At 41.3% G+C, this 24,788-nt stretch overlaps 1 protein-coding gene across 1 annotated transcript in view; it reads right to left on the bottom strand.

Annotated features, from left to right (window-relative positions):
- Positions 1 to 24,788, bottom strand: part of LOC126237535 (filamin-A) — a 914,413-nt gene that overhangs the window by 579,600 nt on the left and 310,025 nt on the right. Inside the window, exons 6-8 of the mRNA XM_049947718.1 lie at positions 19,003 to 19,190; positions 12,490 to 12,645; positions 12,224 to 12,352 (exon numbers count right to left, since the gene is read on the bottom strand). Coding sequence (XP_049803675.1) covers positions 12,224 to 12,352; positions 12,490 to 12,645; positions 19,003 to 19,190 — 473 coding nt within the window. The remainder of the gene's footprint in view (positions 1 to 12,223; positions 12,353 to 12,489; positions 12,646 to 19,002; positions 19,191 to 24,788) is intronic.

Here is a 24,788-nt window from a genome sequence, read left to right as displayed (position 1 = left end):
ATCCACAGTGGTTTTCTTTGTATATCGCTACTGCTGCTAGATTTGGATTAGTAAGGAGGGTACGCGTCCTCATTGGTACTCAGCAGATTTTATGTGTTATGATATAAATAAATTTCCTATATCGTGAGTTGCCTTTCCATTCAGTCCTTTTTAGTCAGTACCCTGTGGATTAGTGTGCTCTTTTAGTTCTGTAATGCAGATTTTGTTAAGTGCTACTGCCCTTTAGTGAAAATTTAAAAAGTCCATAATGGGTAAATGTGTTTCTAATCATCTTTGGGGATGACTGAGAGGAATGCTGTGTAGCTTTGTATGACTCAGCCGTGGCATCACTTACATAGGAGATCAGAGATGCCACAAGGATAAGTGAATATTCTGTAGTGGCAGTAGTTGTCACATAGTATGCTAGAGGCACTGCAGATTATACAGCAACTACGACCAAGAGAAGAAATACTTTAAAGCCCATGGTGTCGTCAGTCTCCATCTATGCATATGATGTCATGGCAGAATCTACAGCTGAAGAAGTTTGTGATAAATAGTTAACACCGAACAGCCTGTCAGTGCTCACTGGTTATGGACTTAATCTGCCAGGAAGTTTCATATCAGCGCACACTCCACTGCAGAGTGAAAATCTCATTCTGGAAACATCCCCCAGGCTTTGGCTAAGCCATGTCTCCGCAATATCCTTTCTTTCAGGAGTTCTAGTTCTGCTAGGTTCGCAGGAGAGCTTCTGTAAAGTTTGGAAGGTAAGAGACGAGGTACTGGCAGAAGTAAAGCTGTGAGGACGGGGTGTGACTCTTGCTTGGGTAGCTCAGTTGGTAGAGAACTTGCCCGCGAAAGGCAAAGGTCCCGAGTTCAAGTCTCGGTCCGGCACACAGTTTTAATCTGCCAGGAAGTTTGACTTCAGATAGTTCCAGATTAGAAAAAGAGACCCCAAAATATGACTTCAATTTGAGACTATAAACATCACAGGTATTTCTGCAGACAATGAGGGTATTGAGATATCCTGCTCGCATCATCATGCATCGTTTGGTTGGTGCTAGCTTGTTTGCATTCACTCGTAAGTGACAACATTCTTGCGATACATAACGAGAAACAAAACAAACAGAAAGTAAGTGAAATCATTCTCATTGTTTTCATTTAAAATACTGATCTGTATAGTTTCTGGTTTGCATTAAGCTTTTCTTATTCTGGTATTCATTCTTCGTGCCAGACACCCTATTTTTTTCTAAAAAAAAAAACGTATCTGAATATTTAAAGGGGTCATTTGTATTTTTTTCTGGAAGATGCATGTTTCTTGTCTGCAGTTTTCTGACAGAAAGATTAGATAGAAATACATTTTTCTTTCTTCGCCATTGTTCTCATTAATGCAAGAATGTAAACGAACTGGCAAACAATCGACTGCAAGCAAAATATTTCGAACTCACATTAAGAGATACCATAAAAACTGTTTTACTTTTGGTATATAAGCATTTTTTTGTCTCAAAACCTACAAATCACCATGACTTTGTGGTTAGATGTAAGATTCATTTGCTCTAAAACTTTATAATGCTGCAGCCACACCTGCATCTATCATCATAAAGCTTCACGCAATCATATGAAACATGCAAATGTTACCAGCTACCATCACAAATATTGAGGCTGCATAGCAGCTATCACCCCAATGGCGATTACTTTGTGGCTTAGCATGCTAAATATTCTGCTGCGTGGATGGATTAGCATTGCTCATATCAACTATTGTTCTTGGACTGACTACGTGTTCTGACTAAATGAAAAGGAATTATTGCACTACATTCATACATGCATGAAATAATGGTTGGCACAGTTCTAGAAGTAAAGAAACTTGAAAAAATCTTGAAAATTGTATCACAGGCATATTGGATAATTGCAAGATAAAATTACAAAGCCGTTAATATGACCACTGCATTAGCGTGCTTTTTAGCAAGCAAAATATACAAAGCTTCAGCACACACTGCTTCACCATGAGAGGTGCAGGTGTGGACTACACCTTGTCCAATGGGCATGCGGTAAGGGTTCTGATGCCACACTTAATAACCTGCTACGTCTAAAATTAGGGCTAAAAACAAGCAGTTTCCTGAGTATTTTTGATTAATCAGGTGCACCTCAACAGCAAAATTTGATACCAAGATATTGAGCCACAAAAACTGTGAAAACAGGCACAAATCATTTGACTCTGAAGCAGTGCACACAATATAACTGATTGGTAGCAACCAAGAGCCAAGAAGAACACAGTTGGTTCACATGATGCAAGAACTGCGCTCCTAGAAGATGAAACTACTGGAAACTAAGACAAAGAAATTTATGTCAGGGGAGGGGGGGGGGGGGGATAAATCTCATTGCCTTCATTTATGGACTGTACAAAATTTTATTTATTAATTCCGCAGCATTGCACGGAGGATACTGTAATAATTGGACCACATGAACATTGGCTTAAGTCCGGGTTTGAGAAGTTGTGGTGTGTTATAAAAATTTGATGAAATCATCGAACTATATGATCTTTCAGAAAGAGCCATAATAGTAAATGTGTAACCAAATTTAACATTATTGCCATAAAACTGCATATACTTTTGTTAGCTAATGAAAATTACACTTTTATTTTCTTTTTTAGATAAGATACCTATGATGCTAATGGTAGCAAAAGAAACAGCTGTTGTGAACTTAAAATAGCTTTTTAACCAAAAACCTAAAAAAGAAACTAAAACACCCAATTCTGTAATTTCCAAACAAAAAGAGAAAAACGTTAATGAATCAGTAGAATGAGTGGCTACTCTATCAAGACACATTTTTAAAAATTCAATGTTAGATGCTGAAATAATATGGGCAATAACATGTGTAACTAATAGTTTTTCTTGTAAGGATGTCAGTTATGTTTTTGAGCAAATGCTTCCAGACAGCAACATTGCAAAAGTTTTCATGTGGACCAACTGAGTGTGCATACTTGCTCAGCTTTGGAGTAGCTCCATATTTCATTAATATACTGCATGATAAATAATATGGGCAGTTTAACACTGTGCTTTGATGAAGCATTAAATAAGTCTTTACAGCCTAACAAATGGATTTAAACATCCATTACTGGGATGATGTAAACAATAAAGTAGAAACACAACATCTGCCTTCTGCTTTCTTAGGTCACAATACTGCTGGGGATGCTATGAAAGCATTTTATGATCTAATAAATAAACTAGACTCACAAAAGTTAATTTAGATTTCAATGGAAGACTCAGCTGTTAATTGGAAACAATTTGGTAGGATTCAAGGGAAATTAAATCAAGAGCTCAATAAACAGCTGCTTAATTTCAGTAGCCGTGGCCTGAATGTGGTGAATAATGCTTTTAAGGAGGAAACAGAGCACCAGGGTGATTTAGATGGTTTGTGCATAGAACTTTACTGTCTGTTCAAGGATTCTCCCTCTTCATCCAGTACAAAAATGCCATGTAAATTTTGTAGCCATAATTGGCTTCAAAATATTCCAGCAGCACAGAGGATATAAGAGATGTGGTAGGATGTGAAACAGGCAATTTAACAATCCAGGCTCAAAATCTTATGAGACCATAGAAAAAGCACCAAATTTGCATTGACAACTGTGAAATTTAATTTTTTCTTCTCTTTTGCTAGAATATTAACCCCATTGTTAGAAAAGTATTAAAACAGTAATCCAATGTTACCTTTTTTTGCTGGGATCTAAGAAGGTTTTTTCTTGACCGTTTTTTAAATTTTAATACAATAAAAAAGAATGCACAGATAAACTGACATCTGCAATCAAAATACCAAAATCTGATTTCGAAGATACATCTATGCATACAAAAATTCATAAAATTGGTTTAGGTTTTTCGGAAAACTTAATAGCAAAAACTTTACTTTTTAAGAAAAAGTCTCGAAGAAAGATATCTTTAATTTAAGATCTGAGTCTCACAATTTTTTTATTTCATAAGTTAAAGCCAAGCTAGAAAAATCTCTAATTAAGTCATTAACGGTCCAAAGCTTATCTTCTTTAGATCCAAGGCAAATAGCATTAAATTGCACTGATTGTTATGCTAAAATAAAATTGGTGTTAAGAAACCTTACAAAGGCTAAAGTTATTAAGAGAATGTGAGTGAAGTGAGCAAGTATCATCCAACTATGTTCTCTTTAAAGTTGCTAATCCTTCAGAGGAAAGACGTGATCCTTTTTAAGTAAGTTCTTGACTCCATATTCTTCATAGCTGTACAGTGGCAACAAAAAGTTATTGATTTTATCTCATGGTCAAGCAGATGTAGAAAGAGGTTTCTCATTAAATAAATACACATGAGTGGAGAATATGAAAAGTGAAACATTTATGGCCCAGAGAGAGTAATAACTGATCACCTAAAATGTACTAGGGGATTAGCTAATTTTGAAATGAACAACGAACTTCATTTATCTGCTGTTAATGCCAGGCAAAAATGTACAATGTATTTTGATGAATGGAAAAAATTGAGAAAATTTGAAATGCAAGGTTCTAAAAGAAAAGCACTGTTAGATGAAACAGAAGGATTGGAAACGAAAAAGAGGGGATTAGGAGATGCTATTAGTGAAGTACAGAAATGTACTGATGATTTGGCAGAAAAAAACTGAAAATATGGGAGATATGAAATATACAAACATCAAAAAAAGTTTTCCACCACTTCAGTTCTGGAGAGTTCCAGAACCTGTACAGAAAACAACATAAACGTCATTTCTGAAATTTTTATTGCTCATGAAAACTACACATTACTTGTTGTACCACAATACAGTGAGGCCTTCAGAGGTGGTGGTCATGATTGTTGTACACACCGGTATCTCTAAAATCCAGTAGCACGTCCTCTTGCATTGATGCATGCCTGTATTGGTTATGGCATACTATCCACAAGTTCATCAAGGCACTGTTGGTCCAGACTGTCTCACTCCTCAACGGCGATTCGACATAGATCCCTCAGAGTGGCTGGTGGGTCACATCATCCATAAATAGCCCTTTTCAATCTATCCCAGGCATGTTTGATAGGGTTCATGTTTGGAGAACATGCTGGCCATTCTAGTCAAGCAATGTTATCCTGAAGGAAGTCATTCACACGATGTGCACAATGGGGGCATGAATTGTCATCCATGAAGATGAATGCCTCGTCAATATGCTGCGGATATGGTTGCACTATCAGTCAGAGGATGGCATTCACGTATCGTACAGCTGTTGCAGCACCTTCCATGACCACCAGCAGCATATGTCGGCCCCACATAATGCCACCCCAAAACAGCAGGGAACCTCCACCTTGCTGCACTCTCAGGAAAGTGTGTCTAAGGTGTTCAGCCCGACCAGGTTGCCTCCAAACATGTCTCCGATGACTGTCTGGTTGAAGACATATGCAACACTCATCAGTGAAGAGAACTTGATGCTAATCCTGTGCGGCCCATTCAGCATGTTGTTGGGCTCATCTGTACCACGCTGCATGGTGTCATGGTTGCAAAGATAGACCTTGCCATTAACGTCAGGAGTGAAGTTGCGCATCATGCAGCCTATTGTGCACAGTTTGAGTCTTAACACGATGTCCTGTGGCTGCATGAAAAGCATTATTCAACATGGTGGCATTTCTGTCAGGGTTCCTCCGAGTCATAATCCATAGGTAGTGGTCATCCACAGCAGTAGTGTCCCTCGTGCAGCCTCAGCGAGGCATGTCATCGACAGTTCCTGTCTCTCTGTATCTCCTCCATGTCTGAACAAAATTGCTTTGGTTCACCCCGAGATGCCTGTACATTTCCCTTGTTGAGAGCCCTTTCTGGCACAAAGTAACAATGCGGACATGATCAAACCGCAGTATTGACCATCTAGGCATGAACTACAGACAACACGACCCCGTCTGCCTAACATGCACGGCTCATGCATGGTTGTTTACATCTTTGGGCAGGTTTAGTGACATCTCTCAACAGTCAAAGGGACTGTGAAACAATATCCACAGTCAACGTCTATCTCCAGGAGTTCTGGGAACTGGGGTGATGCAAGACTTTTTTTGGTGTGTGTATTTTTCAATTAAACAGTTTCAGAAGATCAGCCAAGGAAAAAAAGGAGAAGTGACAGGAATAAACACTAAAATTAAATCCACACTGAAAGATATGAAAGTAAATTAGAATATATATTTATGATTAATGTGTATATAGATAAAGAAATACTGTGTATATAAAATTAAATGTACACTCCTGGAAATGGAAAAAAGAACACATTGACACCGGTGCGTCAGACCCACCATACTTGCTCCGGACACTGCGAGAGGGCTGTACAAGCAATGATCACACGCACGGCACAGCGGACACACCAGGAACCGCGGTGTTGGCCGTCGAATGGCGCTAGCTGCACAGCATTTGTGCACCGCCGCCGTCAGTGTCAGCCAGTTTGCCGTGGCATACGGAGCTCCATCGCAGTCTTTAACACTGGTAGCATGCCGCGACAGCATGGACGTGAACCGTATGTGCAGTTGACGGACTTTGAGCGAGGGCGTATAGTGGGCATGCGGGAGGCCAGGTGGACGTACCGCCGAATTGCTCAACACGTGGGGCGTGAGGTCTCCACAGTACATCGATGTTGTCGCCAGTGGTCGGCGGAAGGTGCACGTGCCCGTCGACCTGGGACCGGACCGCAGCGACGCACGGATGCACGCCAAGACCGTAGGATCCTACGCAGTGCCGTAGGGGACCGCACCGCCACTTCCCAGCAAATTAGGGACACTGTTGCTCCTGGGGTATCGGCGAGGACCATTCGCAACTGTCTCCATGAAGCTGGGCTACGGTCCCGCACACCGTTAGGCCGTCTTCCGCTCACACCCCAACATCGTGCAGCCCGCCTCCAGTGGCGTCGCGACAGGCATGAATGGAGGGACGAATGGAGACGTGTCGTCTTCAGCGATGAGAGTCGCTTCTGCCTTGGTGCCAATGATGGTCGTATGCGTGTTTGGCGCCGTGCAGGTGAGCGCCACAATCAGGACTGCATACGACCGAGGCACACAGGGCCAACACCCGGCATCATGGTGTGGGGAGCGATCTCCTACACTGGCCGTACACCACTGGTGATCGTCGAGGGGACACTGAATAGTGCACGGTACATCCAAACCGTCATCGAACCCATCGTTCTACCATTCCTAGACCGGCAAGGGAACTTGCTGTTCCAACAGGACAGTGCACGTCCGCATGTATCCCGTGCCACCCAACGTGCTCTAGAAGGTGTAAGTCAACTACCCTGGCCAGCAAGCTCTCCGGATCTGTCCCCCATTGAGCATGTTTGGGACTGGATGAAGCGTCGTCTCACGCGGTCTGCACGTCCAGCACGAACGCTGGTCCAACTGAGGCGCCAGGTGGAAATGGCATGGCAAGCCGTTCCACAGGACTACATCCAACATCTCTACGATCGTCTCCATGGGAGAATAGCAGCCTGCATTGCTGCGAAAGGTGGATATACACTGTACTAGTGCCGACATTGTGCATGCTCTGTTGCCTGTGTCTATGTGCCTGTGGTTCTGTCAGTGTGATCATGTGATGTATCTGACCCCAGGAATGTGTCAATAAAGTTTCCCCTTCCTGGGACAATGAATTCACGGTGTTCTTATTTCAATTTCCAGGAGTGTAGTTATAAAATATGTATTTTAAAGTGGCTCATAATGCCTTTCAATTGGTTTTGCTAAATAAAAAAAGATATTAAGTCAAACTTGTGAATATTTTATTTTGTCTTAAATTTTCAGTTTATTTTCTAAGTTTTCTCCTTGGAATGCATGTATTCAAAGGTCCTGAAAAGGCCCTAATTTTCAGATCAGGAAAAGAGTGGGAACTGTAGAAATATTGGTACCCATTCAATGCAAATCCAGATGTCAAGTAAATGTAGATAATTGCACAGTGAACCTAATCAGTATTGTGATTTGAGAAAACTCATAAAACACAACTAACAATATTGGTAGACACCTATATTGTCTTACTGTGTTGACCACACACATTGCAGTCGGTCTTTGGCCTCACCAATCAGCCTCCTCCAGCACCTTGGTCCATGTATTCTTCTTCAGAGAGCCCCAGCATACTCATATCCTCTCTGACCTGATCAATCCATCAGAGTCGTGGCCTTCTCTGTGGTCTTTTGCCTCTAATATCTTCCTCCACTACCTGCCTGATGATCTTGCCTTCTCGACACATTAAGTGTCCATTCCACTTCAGTCTTCTTCCTTTGATCACTGCCACGGTGTCCATTGACTTGTAAAGCTCCTGCAATACATGGTTTTTCTTCTCCTCCATTCATCTCTGTCCTTCACTGGCTCAAAAATCTGTCTGAGGACGGCCCTCTCAAATGTCAAGAGGTGTCTTTCCATCTTTTGGGTGATGGTCCATGTCTCTGCTCCATATAAGACTACAGGTTGTATTATTGTCTTGTATATCTCAGTCTTTGAGGATCTCGATAGATGTCGGGACTTTAACAGCTTTCCCAGAGCGAACCTTGACCTGTTTCCTACTTGTATTCATGTGGTAATTTTCTGGTCTATCTTGTTTCTTTCACTGAGTATAGCCCCAAGATATTTAAAGTCTTTTATCCTTTCAAAGACTTTGTCCTCCACCTTCAGGTGCCTGTCATCGTTTATTCTGCTAACTACGAGGTATTTTGTCTTATCCATATTCAACTTCAGGCCTGCTCTCATTGCCTCTTCCATTAAAGTTCTTGTCATCTGAACCAAGTCTTGCTCTTTCTCTGCTATTAAAACTACATCATACGCATAGGCCAGGGCACTGATTCTTCTTGCCAGCTGTATTGCTGTCTCTAGGCTTGCTACCTTTCTCAGGGCTCTCTCCAGTACCATGTTAAACAGGAGAGGGGAGAGGCAGTCTCCTTGTCACACTCCAGTCCTCACCTTGGACTTCTTTGATATGTTTCCATTTACTTTCACCATGCATGTTGTCTCCTGGGTGCACACCTGTGTCAGTTTTATGAGTTTTCTGGGAACTTGAGCCCTTTCAAGTTCTTGCCATATTGCTTGTCTGTTCACACATTCATATGCTTTTTGGGAGTCCACAAAAGGCAGTGAACATTTTTGCAGAATTCCCAACTCTTTGCTAGCACTTGCCACATTGTATGTAAATGGTCTACAGTTGACTTTTCCTTTCTGAAACCTGCTTGTTGGAATCCCAGTACTTTTTTGACATGTGGTGTTAGTTGCTTCAGTTACAACATGATCGAGATCTTATAAGCTGTACATAGTAGTGTGATTCCTCTATAATTGCTACATCTCATTGGGTCTCCTTTCTTTAATATAGGGCAGATGACGCACTCCTTCCGTTCTTCTGGGGTCCCTTCCTTCTTCCAAATTAAGCAGATTAAGTATTATAGCCTCACTTGTAGAGTATCTCTTCCCTCCTTCAGCATCTATGAAGGTATGCCATCTATTCCTGCCACCTTCCCCCTCTTCAGCAGTTTTATGGTTGCTCTTACCTCTTCCATGCTTGGTAGTTCATACCCCGCCAATGGTACAGTATCTCTGTTTTCTCTATAGGTTTCTTCTTCTTCATTTTGTGTTGTAGCACTCATGGTGTTTACATCCACATTCAGGAGGTTTTCAAAGTAGTTTTTCCATTCCTCCACAGATTTCATTTCATCTTTGATTATCTGTCCTTCTTGACCTCTGATCAAGTCAATCCTTGGATCGTATACTTTCTTGAAGAACCTGACTGTCCTGTAAAAGTCTCTTGTATTTCCTACTGTCTGGTCTTCTTCTGCCAGTTTTATTTTACTATTTATGAACTCTCACTTTTCTGTTCGAAGGACTTGTCTTGCTTCTCTAGCTGCTTCCATGTATCTCAACTTTGTTCTTTCATCCTGTTCATTTGCCATTCACAACAGTTTTGCTGCTTTACTCTTGGTTACTGCATCTCTACACCTATCATTAAACCATCCTCTGTATCATTAAACCATCCTCTGCTCTTCATCCTTTTCTACATTGGTTTCAGCACCTCACTTGATCTTTTAAACCTATCTTGATTTTCAACCAAAAGTTTTCAACATCATTTTCATCTTCTTCTTCAATGGAAGCAATCCTGTTTCCAATTTAAAGTACATATCTTTCCTTGATATGGTCCTCTTTCAGTAGACCTGCATTTATTTTCTGGTCTGCTTCTCTTCTCCTGCTGTTACCGCTTTCTATTCTCTCCTGTTTGGTTGTCACCACAAGGTAATGGTCTGATCCTATTTCTACACCTCTTTGAGATTTTACATTCTGGATAGCACTTCTCTGTCTAGCATCGACAAGTCTGTGGTTTATTTGGTTCTGAGTCTCTTGGTTAAGTGACTTCCATGTAATCTTATGAATGTCTTTACGAGGAAAGTAGGTACTCATAATTATTAAGTTTTTTGAAGCTGCCAGATTGCCTAATCTCATTCCATTATTGGCAGAGGAATCATGCAGACTGTGAAGGCCAGCATAAGGTCTCAAAATATCTTCTCTTCCTTCTTTAGCATTGGCATCACCAAGGAAAATCTTCACTTCATATGATGGTGCATCTTGATACACTGATTCCACGTTTTTGTAGAAACTGTCTTTTTCCCTGTCATCTTTATCTTTTGTATGTGCATGGAATGAAACCAGAGTTATGTTGTAGAATTTTCCTTTTATTTTTATCCACCACATTCTTTTATTGACAGCCTTGAAGTCCACGTAATTTCTCCTTACTCTGTTGGCTACTGCAAAACCCACTCAAAACTGATGTTTACCTTCTTTATTTCCACTGTAGACATAGCTATACCACTTTTCTTTATGCATTCCTTCTCTGTGCCATCTGATTTCTTGCCGAGCCACTATGTCTAGCCTGTACCTATTCAGTTCTTCATCAAGGACCTTCACTTTTCCAGATGAGAATAGTGTTTTTACATTTCAGGTGCCACACTTCACTCTATGTTTGTTCTGTAACCTCCTGGCATTAACCTTTGACTTGCTGTGGTCGTTTCCATTGTTCAGTGCCAAATCTGAGGCTATTTCTTGGTGTTTCATAACAATCATCTTTTTTTATGGTGTGGGGGTGTTGGCCCCACACCCAACCGCCAACCTGGAGGACCAGGCTGTCCCATTTAACCTGGATCATCACCTTTGACCTGTCTGGTTTGGGAGACCCTACTAGTAGCAAATTCATCCTCCAGCCTAGCTCTCAGGATCATTTGACCATGCAAGCCCCACCCCACCTACACTGCCTCCATTATCCAAAATCAAATCGAGAATTTTGGAGGAAGTGTATCAGAAGTGAATGTTTCTAAAAAAGAGAAAGTACTACCAGTGAACTCTCCAGTGAATGTGAAACTGATTACTCCACCATCTCCCTATGATAAAGATATACTTCCATATCCTCCAAAGTCCAAAATACTGAGAAATGTGTTGAGTGATGAATTGTTTACCACTTAAAACATCCATCACTGACCCCTGCCAGGCCAGGCCAGGCAATACACTAAACTAACACCAAGCTCCCTTACGCAGGTTATGCTTTTGTCAAGCACTATGAAATTACATAAGGTACTCTCGGATGTCTTCTCATGCTGAAGATGACAAAGCTGCTGTGAAACCAGTTGTTAAAGCACGGCAGAGTGTATTGTATGCGGTGCTGCGAGTGGTGTTCTGTGACACCAACGAACTGCTGAATTTAGCAGTTATCAATTAAATTAAGAAGAGTGATTCTGCTACAGTTGCGATACTCCTCATAGCCAATCTGACAACAATACTTCAGAGCAGAGTGCTCACTATTTGTAACGAGAATGATTCACAAACAATTGAAGTCCATACTCCATAACTGTGAGTCAAGTATTACACTTTCTAAAGAGAAAATGGTAAACACTATAGTACTGTTTCACTACGATTGGCAATGTAATGTTACAATTGGCTAAACTAGAGGTTTATGTGGAATTGTGGGACATCACTTCTACAAGTGTATAAGAATTCTGTAAAGAATAAGAACTCCAGAGTCCACAGTGAGGGGGCGGGAGGGGGGGGGGGGGAGGCGGCACCAATGGTAACAACGAGTAGATAAAAAATGAAAAATTTACCTCAGTGCAGTAGTTTACTGTGCAAATAATAGTATATAACTAAATCAGAAATAATCTAATGATATACAACAACAGTGCACGAAGAGAAAGTTTCATCTCACTAGACAAAACTTTTTCTTGCATAAAAATGCTGTGACCATCTCTAAGCAAGAAGCATCACTTCATAATTACCAGAACTTCCACTATAGAACCTATAGCACACGGGTCCATTCCTGGGAATGAAATCTTGGTAAGTTCTGGAGCAGCTCGGATGTTTATGGGGCAACCTCTGACAACTTCACCTTCATTGTATACTATCAGCTGCAAATGCAAAACAAGATTGTAGGTTACAGTAACAGCAGTGGTTTGCAAAACATTTTCAATTATTCAAATATCATTACAAAGTTGGCAATAAGGTTCACCATCATCATTTTAAGCATCTCACATTTGACATTTACCTTATGCATTCCTACTTCAGTAGGTATAAATGTGCCTTTCCCACCATTTGGATTCAGTGTCAGTCTGCATTCCACTTTCCCAGAAGGGCCCAACACTTCTGCTGTCACTTCCTTTGGGTTCACATCATTTGACAGGAAGTCAAGTTTGAAATGCAACTGAAATACAAGAAGTGAAAATCAGGTATTTCAGATTTATTTTTTTCTACTAGATAAAACTTAAAAATATCAACAATCCAGGAAAAGAGGGATTGCTACTTACCATAAAGAGTACACACATCAGGTTGTAGACAGCCACAATTAAAAGGCATTGACATATAGCTTTCAGCCACAGCCTTCATCAGCAAACACACACACACACACACACACACACACACACACACAGATATATAAAAGGATGCACACCTCACGCACACATGACCGGCAACTCCAGCATCTCAGGCCAAAAACTATATGTGAGTGTCTTTAAATCATGCCTGCCTTCAACTTGGTGTGTTCTTTGTAATTTCAGGTATATTTTATGTTACTACTACTTTTAGTTTATCTTTTCTTCATATTTAATTTTTTCACACTCTTTTATGTACAGGAGCTAACTATTGCTATACCATTTCTTATTTCATTTTAGTAAAACAATAGTTGTGTAATCAAAAAATGTGAGAATTTCACCATTGATTACACTTTATAGCATTTACTTCTTCCACCACAAATAGTGAAATTATTCAGACAGCTAAAGAAGTTGCAAATTTAATTATGAAGGGTGACTTCAATTCAGTAGTAGGAAACAGAAGAGAAGAGGAAATAGTAGAACATGGAAAGAGAAAGAGTGCTGTTCAGTAGAATTCTGCACAGAACAAAATTTAATCAATACTATCTCTTGGTTTACAAATTATATACACATCATTTAAGAATTCCATATACACGGAAGAGACCTGGGGCCACTGGAAGGTTTCAGATAGATTACAATTATAATGGTACAACAGATATTTCAAAATTAGATTTTGAACCACGAGACACATCCAGGGGCAGATGTGGATTCTGACCATAATTTATTGATTATAAACTGCAGACTAAAGCTGAAGACGGGAATATGGTAGGAAATTAAGGAGGAAGTGACAGATAGACATTAACGCACAGCTTTGAAGTTTAAAATGCCAATGCCAATTAGATACACTGCATAATCAGTTATCAGCATTGACAATTGATAAGTGGACTCATGCCAGGCAAAAACAAGAAGATAGGCATCCATCGTACCAGCAGAATTGAGAAAATGGATAAATGGCACAAGGGAAGCAACATGACCCCGTGTCCTGGTACCATAGGCATTATGGTGATCAGGGCATAAGTTGCACAGCTCTTTCTGGATTCCCAAACAGCCTCAGCAGCCTGCAGTAGATTGCAACAGGCCACAACTTTCCTCAAGAGTGCCAGATTATAAATGAAGGTACATCACAGGTACTGAAGGTAAGTCCAGCATTTAGTCAAAGTTAATTAAGACACAGTATTCAAGGTTGTACAAGTTATTAATGACAGGCTGAGTACATATGCACCAAGCAAGTCTTGCTTGCTCACCTTATTGCACCAGCTGTATGTAAGAGACAGAGAAGCAAACCGTTGCTATACGATTGACTCAAGTTCTGATGTAAGTACTTATATGCTACTATACAAGCAGAGCAAGAACACAATGACAGGTCACCTTAATGTGATCGTGAAGTGATAGCTGACCTGGGTTTCTGTAAAAAGTTACGAGTGGAAGTTCATGCTGGCGAATGTGGTTGAGCTGGTATTGGTAGCAGATCTTATTCATCAGCAAAGGCTGGAGATTTAAATCCATTAGGATAGAGATTAAAATGAACAGTGAGGTGATCACAGGTAGTATAGGCAGAGGTGCTTACCTGTACTACTATCTCACCCCATAGCTCAATTATACCTGAAACCAGACAGGGAGATAGTAGCCAATTTGGTAAGGTGCTGCATACCAGGGTGCACCATATTGAGACAACATGTCTCTCTCAACAACCACGTAATTCTGTGGATTTTGTTAAACGCCTTGATAGCTTCAAGTTGGATGAGTCAGATATCATGGTGAGTTTTGACGTCGTTTCCTTGTTTACGAGGGTACCCCTGCAAGAGTCACTGGAATTGATTAGTCAGAAGTTTGACGAGAAGACCACGAAACTTTTTAGGCATGTCTTGACTTCCATGTATTTTCTTTTTAATGGAGAATACTATGAACAAACGGAGGGAGTCGCCATAGGTAGCCTACTCTCACCAGTGGTAGCGAATTTATACATGGAGAACTTCGAGGAGGAAGCCCTGTCGTCATCCGAATGGAAACCTACTTGCTTTTTCCGTTACGTGGACAACATGTTCGTCATCTGGCCACATGGTATGGATCAACTCCTTGACTTCCTTACACATCTAAACTCCATACACCCCAACATCAAATTCACTATGGAGACTGAAACGGAGGGTAAATTACCTTTCCTTGACGTCTTGGTCAAGAGAAGGGCTGACGGCACCCTAGGTCATGGGGTGTATCGGAAGACAATGCACACTGATCTGTATTTGCACGCAGACAGCTGCCACCACCCTTCACAGAGGAATGGGGTACTTAAAACTCTAGTACATAGGGCGCGCACTATCTCTGACACAGAGAGTCTACCCCAGGAATTGGAACATCTGAGAACTGTATTTCGAAAAAATGGGTCCTCAGAGTGGCAGATTCAACGTGCTATCTGGCCAACTACTACAGCACAACCTGTGGAGATGGATGAAATCACGAGCGAGGAGGTAGGCACGGCGTTTATTCCATATACAGGTGCACTCTTGGGGAAAATCGCCCGCACTTTGAAGAAACACCGGGTCGGAATGGTGTTTTGTCCTCCAAATAAAACTCATGCACTGGTGGGGAGCACCAAAGATTACCTCGGTTTGAGGAAGGTCGGCGTGTACCAGATTCCGTGTCAATGTGGCAAGTCGTATAGTGGTCAGACGATGCATACCGTCGAGGATCGATGCCGCGAACGCCAGAGGCACACTCGACTGATGTATCCCGGCAAGTCGGGGGTCGCTGAACATTGTTTGACGGAAAATCACACTATGGAGTACGAACGCACGAGGATTCTGGTACAGACGTCGAAATACTGGGACAGCATTGTTAGAGAGGCCATCGAAATTCACACCAATGATGACCTCATAAACCGTGACTGTGGCTATAATCTTAGCAGGGCTTTGGAACCAGCGATTGGGTTAGTCGAGAGTAAATTGAGCAAACGTATAGTTGTGACGACCATGGCGGACAGAGCCATCACTCCGACGTCATCTCAGACGCCGTCGCAATCTGTTCCACCGCGCGACCGTGGCGCGGGGCATGGACAGCGGAGGGAGCGAGCCGCGGGCGGAGGGTATTTAGATCGGCTGCCACCATGACCGAACCCAGTTCCCTCTGAGCAGCCATAGCGTACGGATCTCCGTACCGGCACGTTCACAGGAGCTCAGTCCGTCAGTTCACCTGATGATGGCGACATGTATGATCGCCGAAATATTGTGCCCGTTGGACACGATAGACTGGCAGTACACCCGTGGATATTTTGATTATCAAATACGCCAGGAGAAACTCAAGAATCATATTATTTTGTGTATTGTGCTTAGACCCACACCCAGACCGTTCATGTCTGAAATGCTATGAAGAGCATTTTTTGACAGTATCCATAACCTCACACAACCCAGCACAAAAACTAATGATGGAGAGGCTTGTGTGGGCCAGTATAAAGAAAGAATGTCACCAGTATGCAAGAACATGTGTAGCCTGTCAGCAGTGTGAAGCAGCCAGGCACATACAGGAGGCAATTGGAGAATTATCAGAGATAACAGGGTGTTTCTCCCAGGTCCATGTAAATGTAGTGGGTCTGCTGCAGCCGTCAGAGGGGTCCCGTTACATATTTATACCAGTAGACAGATACACTAAATAGACATAGGTGATTCCTAGCAGTGACATCTCAGCAGACATAACAGCAAGGAGCTTTTCAAAACCCAGGATTTTCCATTTTGGCTGTCTAACTCATGTCACAACAGATCTGGGATGACAATTGGAGACAATGCTGTTCCTTGACTGTCCCAGTTGTGCAGTTCCCAACACCATCATACAACCAGCTACCATCCTGCAAGCAACAAGATGGCAGAATGCTGGCATAGAACATTAAAGGTTACACTTCTGTGCTTTGGAAACAGTTGGTCCTCTGCACTGCTGCTGGTCTTACTGGGCCACCACGCAGCTTGTAAGCCAACCACTGGAGAATCAACAGCAGAGATTGTTTATGGAGAAACATTACACCTGCCATTGGAGTTATCTTATCATTACAGTAACTATCAGTGGAGAAAAAACTCATATTTTCTGCAAAACTATCATATCTGCTGCAACAATTTAAACTCAAAATTTCCAAGCTATGCCCTTTACCAGCATCCAGATTTTGTACATAAGGACCTTAAAAGATGCTCTCACATCATGTTAAGAACAGACACATTGCATCACTGTTACAACTGCCATATTTGGGCCTTTCGAAGTACTAAAATGTGATGAACACTGAAAAGCCACTGAAAGTGTTGCTGGAGCAGGTCAAACTGGCACATTTGCTACAATAGATGTCCCCATATAGCATCAGGAATCCAATGCCTCGACATCAGGGGCTTCCAGTCACAATAGTATTGGAACTGAGCAAACAACCCTGGTATCAATCTCAGCTTGCTGCACAAAACCTCATGTAGCCACAGAGATGCTAGCAGTCTACCCGCCGCTCTACCATGGGGAGGCTGTGTGGGAAGCATAGACTTTTAAAGTTTAAAAGTGCTTATATTTGTTCTTTGGGTTTTTTGATCTAGTTACTGATTTTTGCTTTGTTAGAAAGTTCTGTATTTGCTTGCAGTTGTTAAGTTGCATTTTTCAAACTCTGTAAATTACAAACCATTTAATTCAAATGCTGGTGAACCACTGAATTATTAACATGTGGATTATGGAGAAAATCTATATACTTAAATGAACTGGTGAGAAAAGGAATTTTGGCACAACTTGACTATATGAAGAGGAATTGTCAATCTGGTAATGGAAGGAAGTATGAGGGATAAAACAAAATATGGCCAAGACTGTAATTCTACGAGTTTTCATAATAATGGTCCATTAATGGTAAGTCTAACCAAAAGTAACTGAGGGATAATGTACACTGAAGTGCCAAAAAAATTGGTACAGGTATGGGTATTCAAATTCAGAGGTATGTAAACAGGCAGAATGTGGTGCTGCAGTTGGCAACACCTATATAAGACGACAAGTGTCTGGCACAGTTGTTAGATCAGTTACTGCTGGTACAATGACAGGTTATCAAGATTTATGGGAGGTTGAACGTGGTGTTATAGTTGCACAAGCGATGGGACACAGCATCTCTGAAGTAGTGATGAATTGAGGATTTTCGCGTATGACCATTTCATGAGTGTACTGTGAATATCGGGAATCCGGTAAAACATCAAATCTCCAATGTTGTTGCAGATGGAAAAAGATCCTGCAAGAACAGGATCAATGATGACTTGAAGAGAATCATTCAACATGACAGAACTGCAACCCTTCCACAAATTGTCGCAGATTTCAATGCTGGGCCACCAACAAGTGTCAGCATGCAAACCATTCAACGAAACATCATCGATATGGGCTTTTGCAGCCAAAGGCCCACTCATATACCTTTGATGACTACATGACACACAGCTTTATGCCTCATCTGGGCCCATCAACACCAACATTGGACTGTTGATGACTGGAAACATGTTACATGGTTCGACAAGCCTCATTTCACATTGTATCGAGTGGATTGATGTGTGCATGTCAGTAGGGGAACGTTGAAGCTGGTGGAGATTCTCTAATGGTGTGGGGCATCTGCAATTGGAGTGATACGGGATCCCTGATATGTCTAGATATGACTCTGACAGGTGACATGTATGTAAGCATCCTGTCTGATCACTTGCATTCATTGATGTCCATTGTGCATTCCAGTGGACTTGCACAATTCCAGCAGGACAATGTGACATCTCACACGCCCAGAATTGCTACGGAGTGGCTTCAGGAACACTGTTCTGAGTTTAAACACTTCTGATGGCCACCACACACCCCAGACATGGACATTACTGAGCATATGTGTAATGCCTTGCAATGTGCTGTTTACAAGACAGGCCTACAGGATTCATGGTGTCATTTCCCTCCAGCACTACTTCAGACATTAGTGAGTCCATGCCATGTCACATTGTAGCATTTCTGCTTACTTGCATGGGCTACACGACATTAGGAAGGTGTACCAGTTTCTTTGGCTCTTCAGCATATAACGAAAATGTTAACTAAATAAGAACAGTTCACACAGAAGGAATGTGTTATTATTTACTAATAATGTTTCTACATGGAGAAATGTTGGAAAAAGTTTTGTGCACAGCAGGTGTTATGAAACATAGTCAAGAATCATTACAATATAATACATTACTTACTGCTTTGTTAACACGGGTAGTGTTATGATCACACAAAACTGAGACACGATCCCCTGGTTTTTGGCGTGGTTTAATCCATTGAAAATTTGCAGCATATGCCATTATTCCCAGATGCTCAACATTTCTGTCACACATATCCTTTGCTTTCAGGATTGGTTCCACACCAAGTTTCTCGCCACCTCTAATCCCTGCAACATTAGACAGCACATTAGCTAGCAGTTTGAATTTTCATATTTATGGATACATAGAGTTTCATAAATATAAAGCAATCAGATGTCATGTGACAAACATCATACATACAAAGAAATGGTTGGCTTGTCAGTGAAATAATAATCTTGTTGAATTTTGCAGCTCTTATTATTATTTTTACCTGTGTTTGTGAAACAAATCTACCGGGTGATCAAAAAGTCAGTATAAATTTGAAAACTGAATAAATCACGGAATAATGTAGATAGAGAGGTACAAATTGACACACATGCTTGGAATGACATGGGGTTTTCTTAGAACCAAAAAAACACAAACATTCAAAAAATGTCCGACGGATGGCATTTTATCTGATCAGAATAGCAATAATTAGCATAACAAAGTAAGACAAAGCAAAGATGATGTTCTTTACAGCAAATGCTCAATATGTCCACCATCATTCCTCAACAATAGCTGTAGTGGAGGAATAATGTTGTGAACAGCACTGTAAAGCATGTCCGGAGTTATGGTGAGGCATTGGCGTCGGATGTTATCTTTCAGCATCCCAAGAGATGTCGGTCGATCACGATACACTTGCGACTTCATGTAACCCCAAAGCCAATAATTGCACGGACTGAGGTCTGGGGACCTGGGAGGCCAAGCATGACAAAAGTGGCAGCTGAGCACACGATCACCACCAAACGACGCACGCAAGAGATCTTTCACGCGTCTAGCAATACTTTTTTTTTTTGTTCTAATAAAACCCCATGTCATTCCAAGCATGTATAATTTTTACCTCTCTATCTACATTATTCTGTGGTTTATTAAGTTTTCACATTAATACTGCCTTTTTGAACACCCTTTATATTTTTAGAGCACCTCCTCATGAAGAATAAGAAACAAGCATGTATTTTGAGAACAAAGATGGCATGTAGGTACCAGTAACCTTAAACATGCCAGAGTAATAAAAGAAAGAAGATGTGGTGATTTGCAGAAGGCCTACACCATCACTTATTGTAACTGTAACTAACAGCAATTTTAAAATGGAATTCATACATATGAAATTACAAGGAAGCTGTTAATGGTCCATCAACAGTAAACTATATATTTTACACCCCACACTCTTTAGAGAAAAAAGAAATAAAACCAATCAAGAAACACTAAATTGACAGTACAATTTCCAGGTGCAGTTGTTACTACTTGCCAATGACTACTAGAGACAACCTGGATATGTCAGGCACTAGCCTCAATGAAATATAGTGGGATTTACACAAGATTCAGCAGCAGCATGCCAAGCGGGCATACAGCCTCTCTTTTCTCATAACTCTGCTGTCTAGCTAGGTGACAGTGATATTTGTATTTGTGTACGTTTCAGTTATGTTGAAGTACTCTGTTCAAGTAATTTTCATTTTTTCTACATGCCTGTGCATTACTCAGTGCCTCTTCTATTACTTAAGTAGTGGTCTGTCCTCATATATAGAATACGAAGTGTCTAGTTTGTAAAGCACCAATGACCTTGCTGCAGTGGTAATACCAGTTGCTGTCAGATCACAGAAGTTAAGCACAGTTGGGCTCGGCTAGCACTCAGAACGATGACTGTCTGGTCTGCCAAGCACTGATGGTAAGCAAGGTGCACTCAGCCTTTGAGAGGCAAACTGAGGAGCTACTTGATTGAAAGTAGTGTCTCCACACACAAAAAATGACAATGGCCAGGAGAACAGTGCGTTGACCACATACCCCTCCGTATCCGTATCCAATGAGGCATAGGGACTGAGGAGGGTACTGTGGTTGGTCAGTACCATTGGGCCTTCGAGGCCTGTTCAGATGGATTTTAGGTTTTTTAGTTTACTTTAGTGTTTAAACCATGTACTGCCACAACTTATTTCTCAGTATAGTGTAGACAAAAACACTTTTTGCATTACTTTCAATATTGTCCTATAGTGTGCACTGTCTAATGATGTAAGTTCACATTTGTCTAAGGACAAATTTGTCTAATGATGTAAGTCCATATTTGCTTACTCTTTTGGATGAAGTCCTTCCTCAGAACTAGAACTACCATGCATTCACACAGCAACATCTCACATACACGCGGGTACTGTCTCCAGATGCTACAGTTACTGTTTCTGGATGCTGAGGCCTGATCAGTGATTCACTCTAGGTGCACTGCTCCACACCGGAAAATAATTCTGCATTGTAACAGGGAGTGAAAATACAGAAAGTAAGCCATCTCCATTTTAACTTGTAACCCAAAGAAATTTTATGTGTGGTGTTTCATGTAGTGTACATCCAACATTTATGTCTACTTCCGGTGCTGATAATTCATGACGAATTCTTGAAAATCATATAACATGAGCCTTTGTGAGATAAATACTTAAACTTACAATGAATCTCCATCTAGTATCTGATCTACCTGTTTTTTATGAAGCTACTTTTACGTGGGCACTTCAGTTTAGGTCATTTAGGACACGAGCTCTATATTATTAGAGTTTCCAGTGCTTGCCAATTCTATAATTGTGTAACTTTCTAGTTGTTCTCATCTATCTAGCCACAGAATGAATGTGTCATGGATGTAGTGGTAAAAAGAATTTGGCTTTAGTGAAGTCATACTGAAGGTAATGTCTTCATAATTCTCAACTGACAGGATTGCTACAGGTCACCTAGTGCGCTATCCACTGTAATGCAGTTCAAATTTTTGTAATACTGAGTCACATGTGAAATATGATGAAGTTAAATTGAGAAAAATTATTGAAAACAGCATAAAAATGTTAGAGAACAATTTTGCTGTTTTCGATAGGTACCACACGCCTTAGACAATAATGGTGTCAACTTCACCGAGTCAAAGACGTTTAAGCTAACTCGTGAAATCAGAAAACTTCTTAGTTCACTTATCCTCATTAAGAATAAAACTACTGGCCTAGCGTTTGCTAATTTTATACAAACATGATGAAGGTGGTCTTTTTCTCGCTTATCTTAAGAATCCGCATTAAAACACAGACGGTTTATACTCTCTTCCGCCGATAAATATCTGACATGTTCTGACATCCACTTCATTATTCTTATTGTTGACTGCTTGGATATTTTTCATACATGACTTGCTGTGGCATTGTTTAAATCTACACAAAGTTATTGTGTTCCATTCTCAGAGCTTAGTTACTTTTTATTCTGTTAAGCACTGGCAGTTTGGACATCAAAACGATTTTGTTCGCGGTAAATTAAATTTGTTGCTTCACGGTGTATCCTGTAAATCCCTTGCTGAATGATGCCACTATAGTATCCAATAATAACAAACACATTCTCTATTTTTCAATATTTTTTCCATTAAATTGACACATAAGTTGTCAGTCATGTAGTTTGATGATAAAACAAAACCTCTTATTTCTGTTCTTGAAGCAAAGAGGCACACACATTTGACACTTAGACCCCAATGACAGGCATTAATACTTCTTATCTACTTCATGTTCATCATTGAAATTTCAGTACTACATTGGTGTCAATATATTTTTGTGCCCCACATTTCGAGCTTCACTATTGTCTTCCTGCTGCACCTAATCCACTTGTGATCTCATAATTTAACTGTTATGACTCGCCGATCTTTCAAAGTGCCGCTGCGCAGTTACGCGCGTCCTCTACATGCGGCGCTGTCTGCCAGCCGTGCAGCAGCAGCGCCACCTAAGCAGCCAGCCAGCAAGTGGCCGCTAGACTCGGACTCAGTTATGATTTGACTGTTACAGTGTACACACGTCTTACTTTGTTTACTCGATCTGTGACTTACATGTATTGTGTCGTCATAGAAATATATTTGTTCAACTTGACGTTACAACAATTGGCGACGACGTAGTGAATTTTTCTTTTTCATCATTGACCCACAGTTTTCCATGGCTACTTTAGAGCAACTATTGCAAGGTCTCATAGAACAGTTCTCACATCTGTGATTCGTGATTTCGTCACGGCATCCAATGCGGGGCGTCTCTTGTCATTGTCTCTACCTCCTTTTCCTCCTTACGACGAGACAGTGGAAGAATGGTCTGATTACGAAAAACATCTTCGACAGCACTTCTTGGCATTTCATGTCAGAGACGACCAAACATGTAAGTCTCTGTTCCTTTCATGGATTTCTCCTCAAATGTATCAGTTGTTGTCGCAATTGGCTCCTTTGAAAGATCCTGCATTTTTGTCTTTGCTGAAATGTGCTCACTTCTGTCCGTATATTTTCAAAAGCATACGCATGTGGTAGCCTCTCGTGTTGCCTTTTATTGTTGTCAAAAACAACCGAATCAATCCTATCGTGCTTGGGCTGCTGAATTTCATGGCCTCAGTCGAAAGTGTCAATTTGTTACTGACGTTCACAAAGAATCCTATGCTGATTCCATGGTACGGGATGCTATTATCAGGTCAGCGCCTGACAAAGACGTTAGGCAACGTGCCCTTCAGTTGGCAAATCTGACTCTAGATAAAGTCCTATCCATCGCTCAGTCTTTTGAAATTTCTTGTGCCGCTGGAGCGCAAATAGAGGCATCGGGTGATGTCGGGGAAGTACAACCTCTGTGCGCTGTTGACAAAGCGTGCAGCGTGTCCCCACTGGCCGACGCGGCCACAGTACGCTCCCAAGCGCAGCCTCGGCCTAACCATAAACAAACCTCTAAGAAACTGCAGCAACACCCACGCCAACTTCCTTCACGTCCACGGTGTTTTACAAAACATTCATGGGAGGATTGTCTCCAACGTTGGGTCGTGTGTTATAAATGCTAAAAGAAGGGTCATGCGTCATCCATTTACAAATCTGACCGCATACCTGCCATTCATGAACATGAAGCTGATTCTGCTTCTGTGTTGTCTGCCAATGGTACTTCTTCCATTTCAGGGAAGTTATTCCTCACTGTCCAAATCCTTGGTCGGGATGTTCGCATGCAGGTGGATACTGGTTCTGCTGCCACTATCATCAATTCTCAGACGTATCTTCAGTTGGGTCCTCCAATCCTATCACCTGTCACTAGGCAATTACGGACGTACAATAAACAGAAGATTTCTTTCTTGGGACAATTTAATGCTGAGGTATCTTACAAATCCCTCGTTTGCACTGTTCCCATATTAGTGGTTGACCATAGTAACGTGGAGAATCTTTTCGGTTTCGATGCCTTTCGTGTTTTACGGTTCTCCTTAGATGACTCTGTCAATATCGTCTCTGATGCTGTTCCCTAGGCTCAACTGGATTCCTTCTCGATGACATTTTTGTCCCTTTTTTCTCCCGGGGTAGGCCGTGCAAACGACTTTGAAGCTAATATCACACTCAAACCCACTGCTCGGCCTAAGTTTTTTCGGGCTCGGCCCATGCCTGTGGCCCTTCGTGATCGAGTCAAACATTACCTGGATCGTCTCACTGCTTCAGGGGTCTTGCTTCCTGTCACTTCCAGTGAGTGGTCCTCTCCTGTCATTGTCATTGCTAAGCCCAATGGTGATAATCGTCTCTGTGGCGATTTCAAAGACACTGTAAATGCTCAATGCCTCATCGACACTTACCCTATGCCCCGACCTGAAGAATTGTTCACTAAACTTGCTGGAGGCCAGTATTTTTCTAAACTTGACCTGCCAGAAGCTTATCAACA

This window comes from Schistocerca nitens, chromosome 2 (genome assembly GCF_023898315.1).
Source record: "Schistocerca nitens isolate TAMUIC-IGC-003100 chromosome 2, iqSchNite1.1, whole genome shotgun sequence".
Taxonomy (NCBI): domain Eukaryota; kingdom Metazoa; phylum Arthropoda; class Insecta; order Orthoptera; family Acrididae; genus Schistocerca; species Schistocerca nitens.
This window is presented reverse-complemented; position numbering and strand designations above follow the sequence as displayed.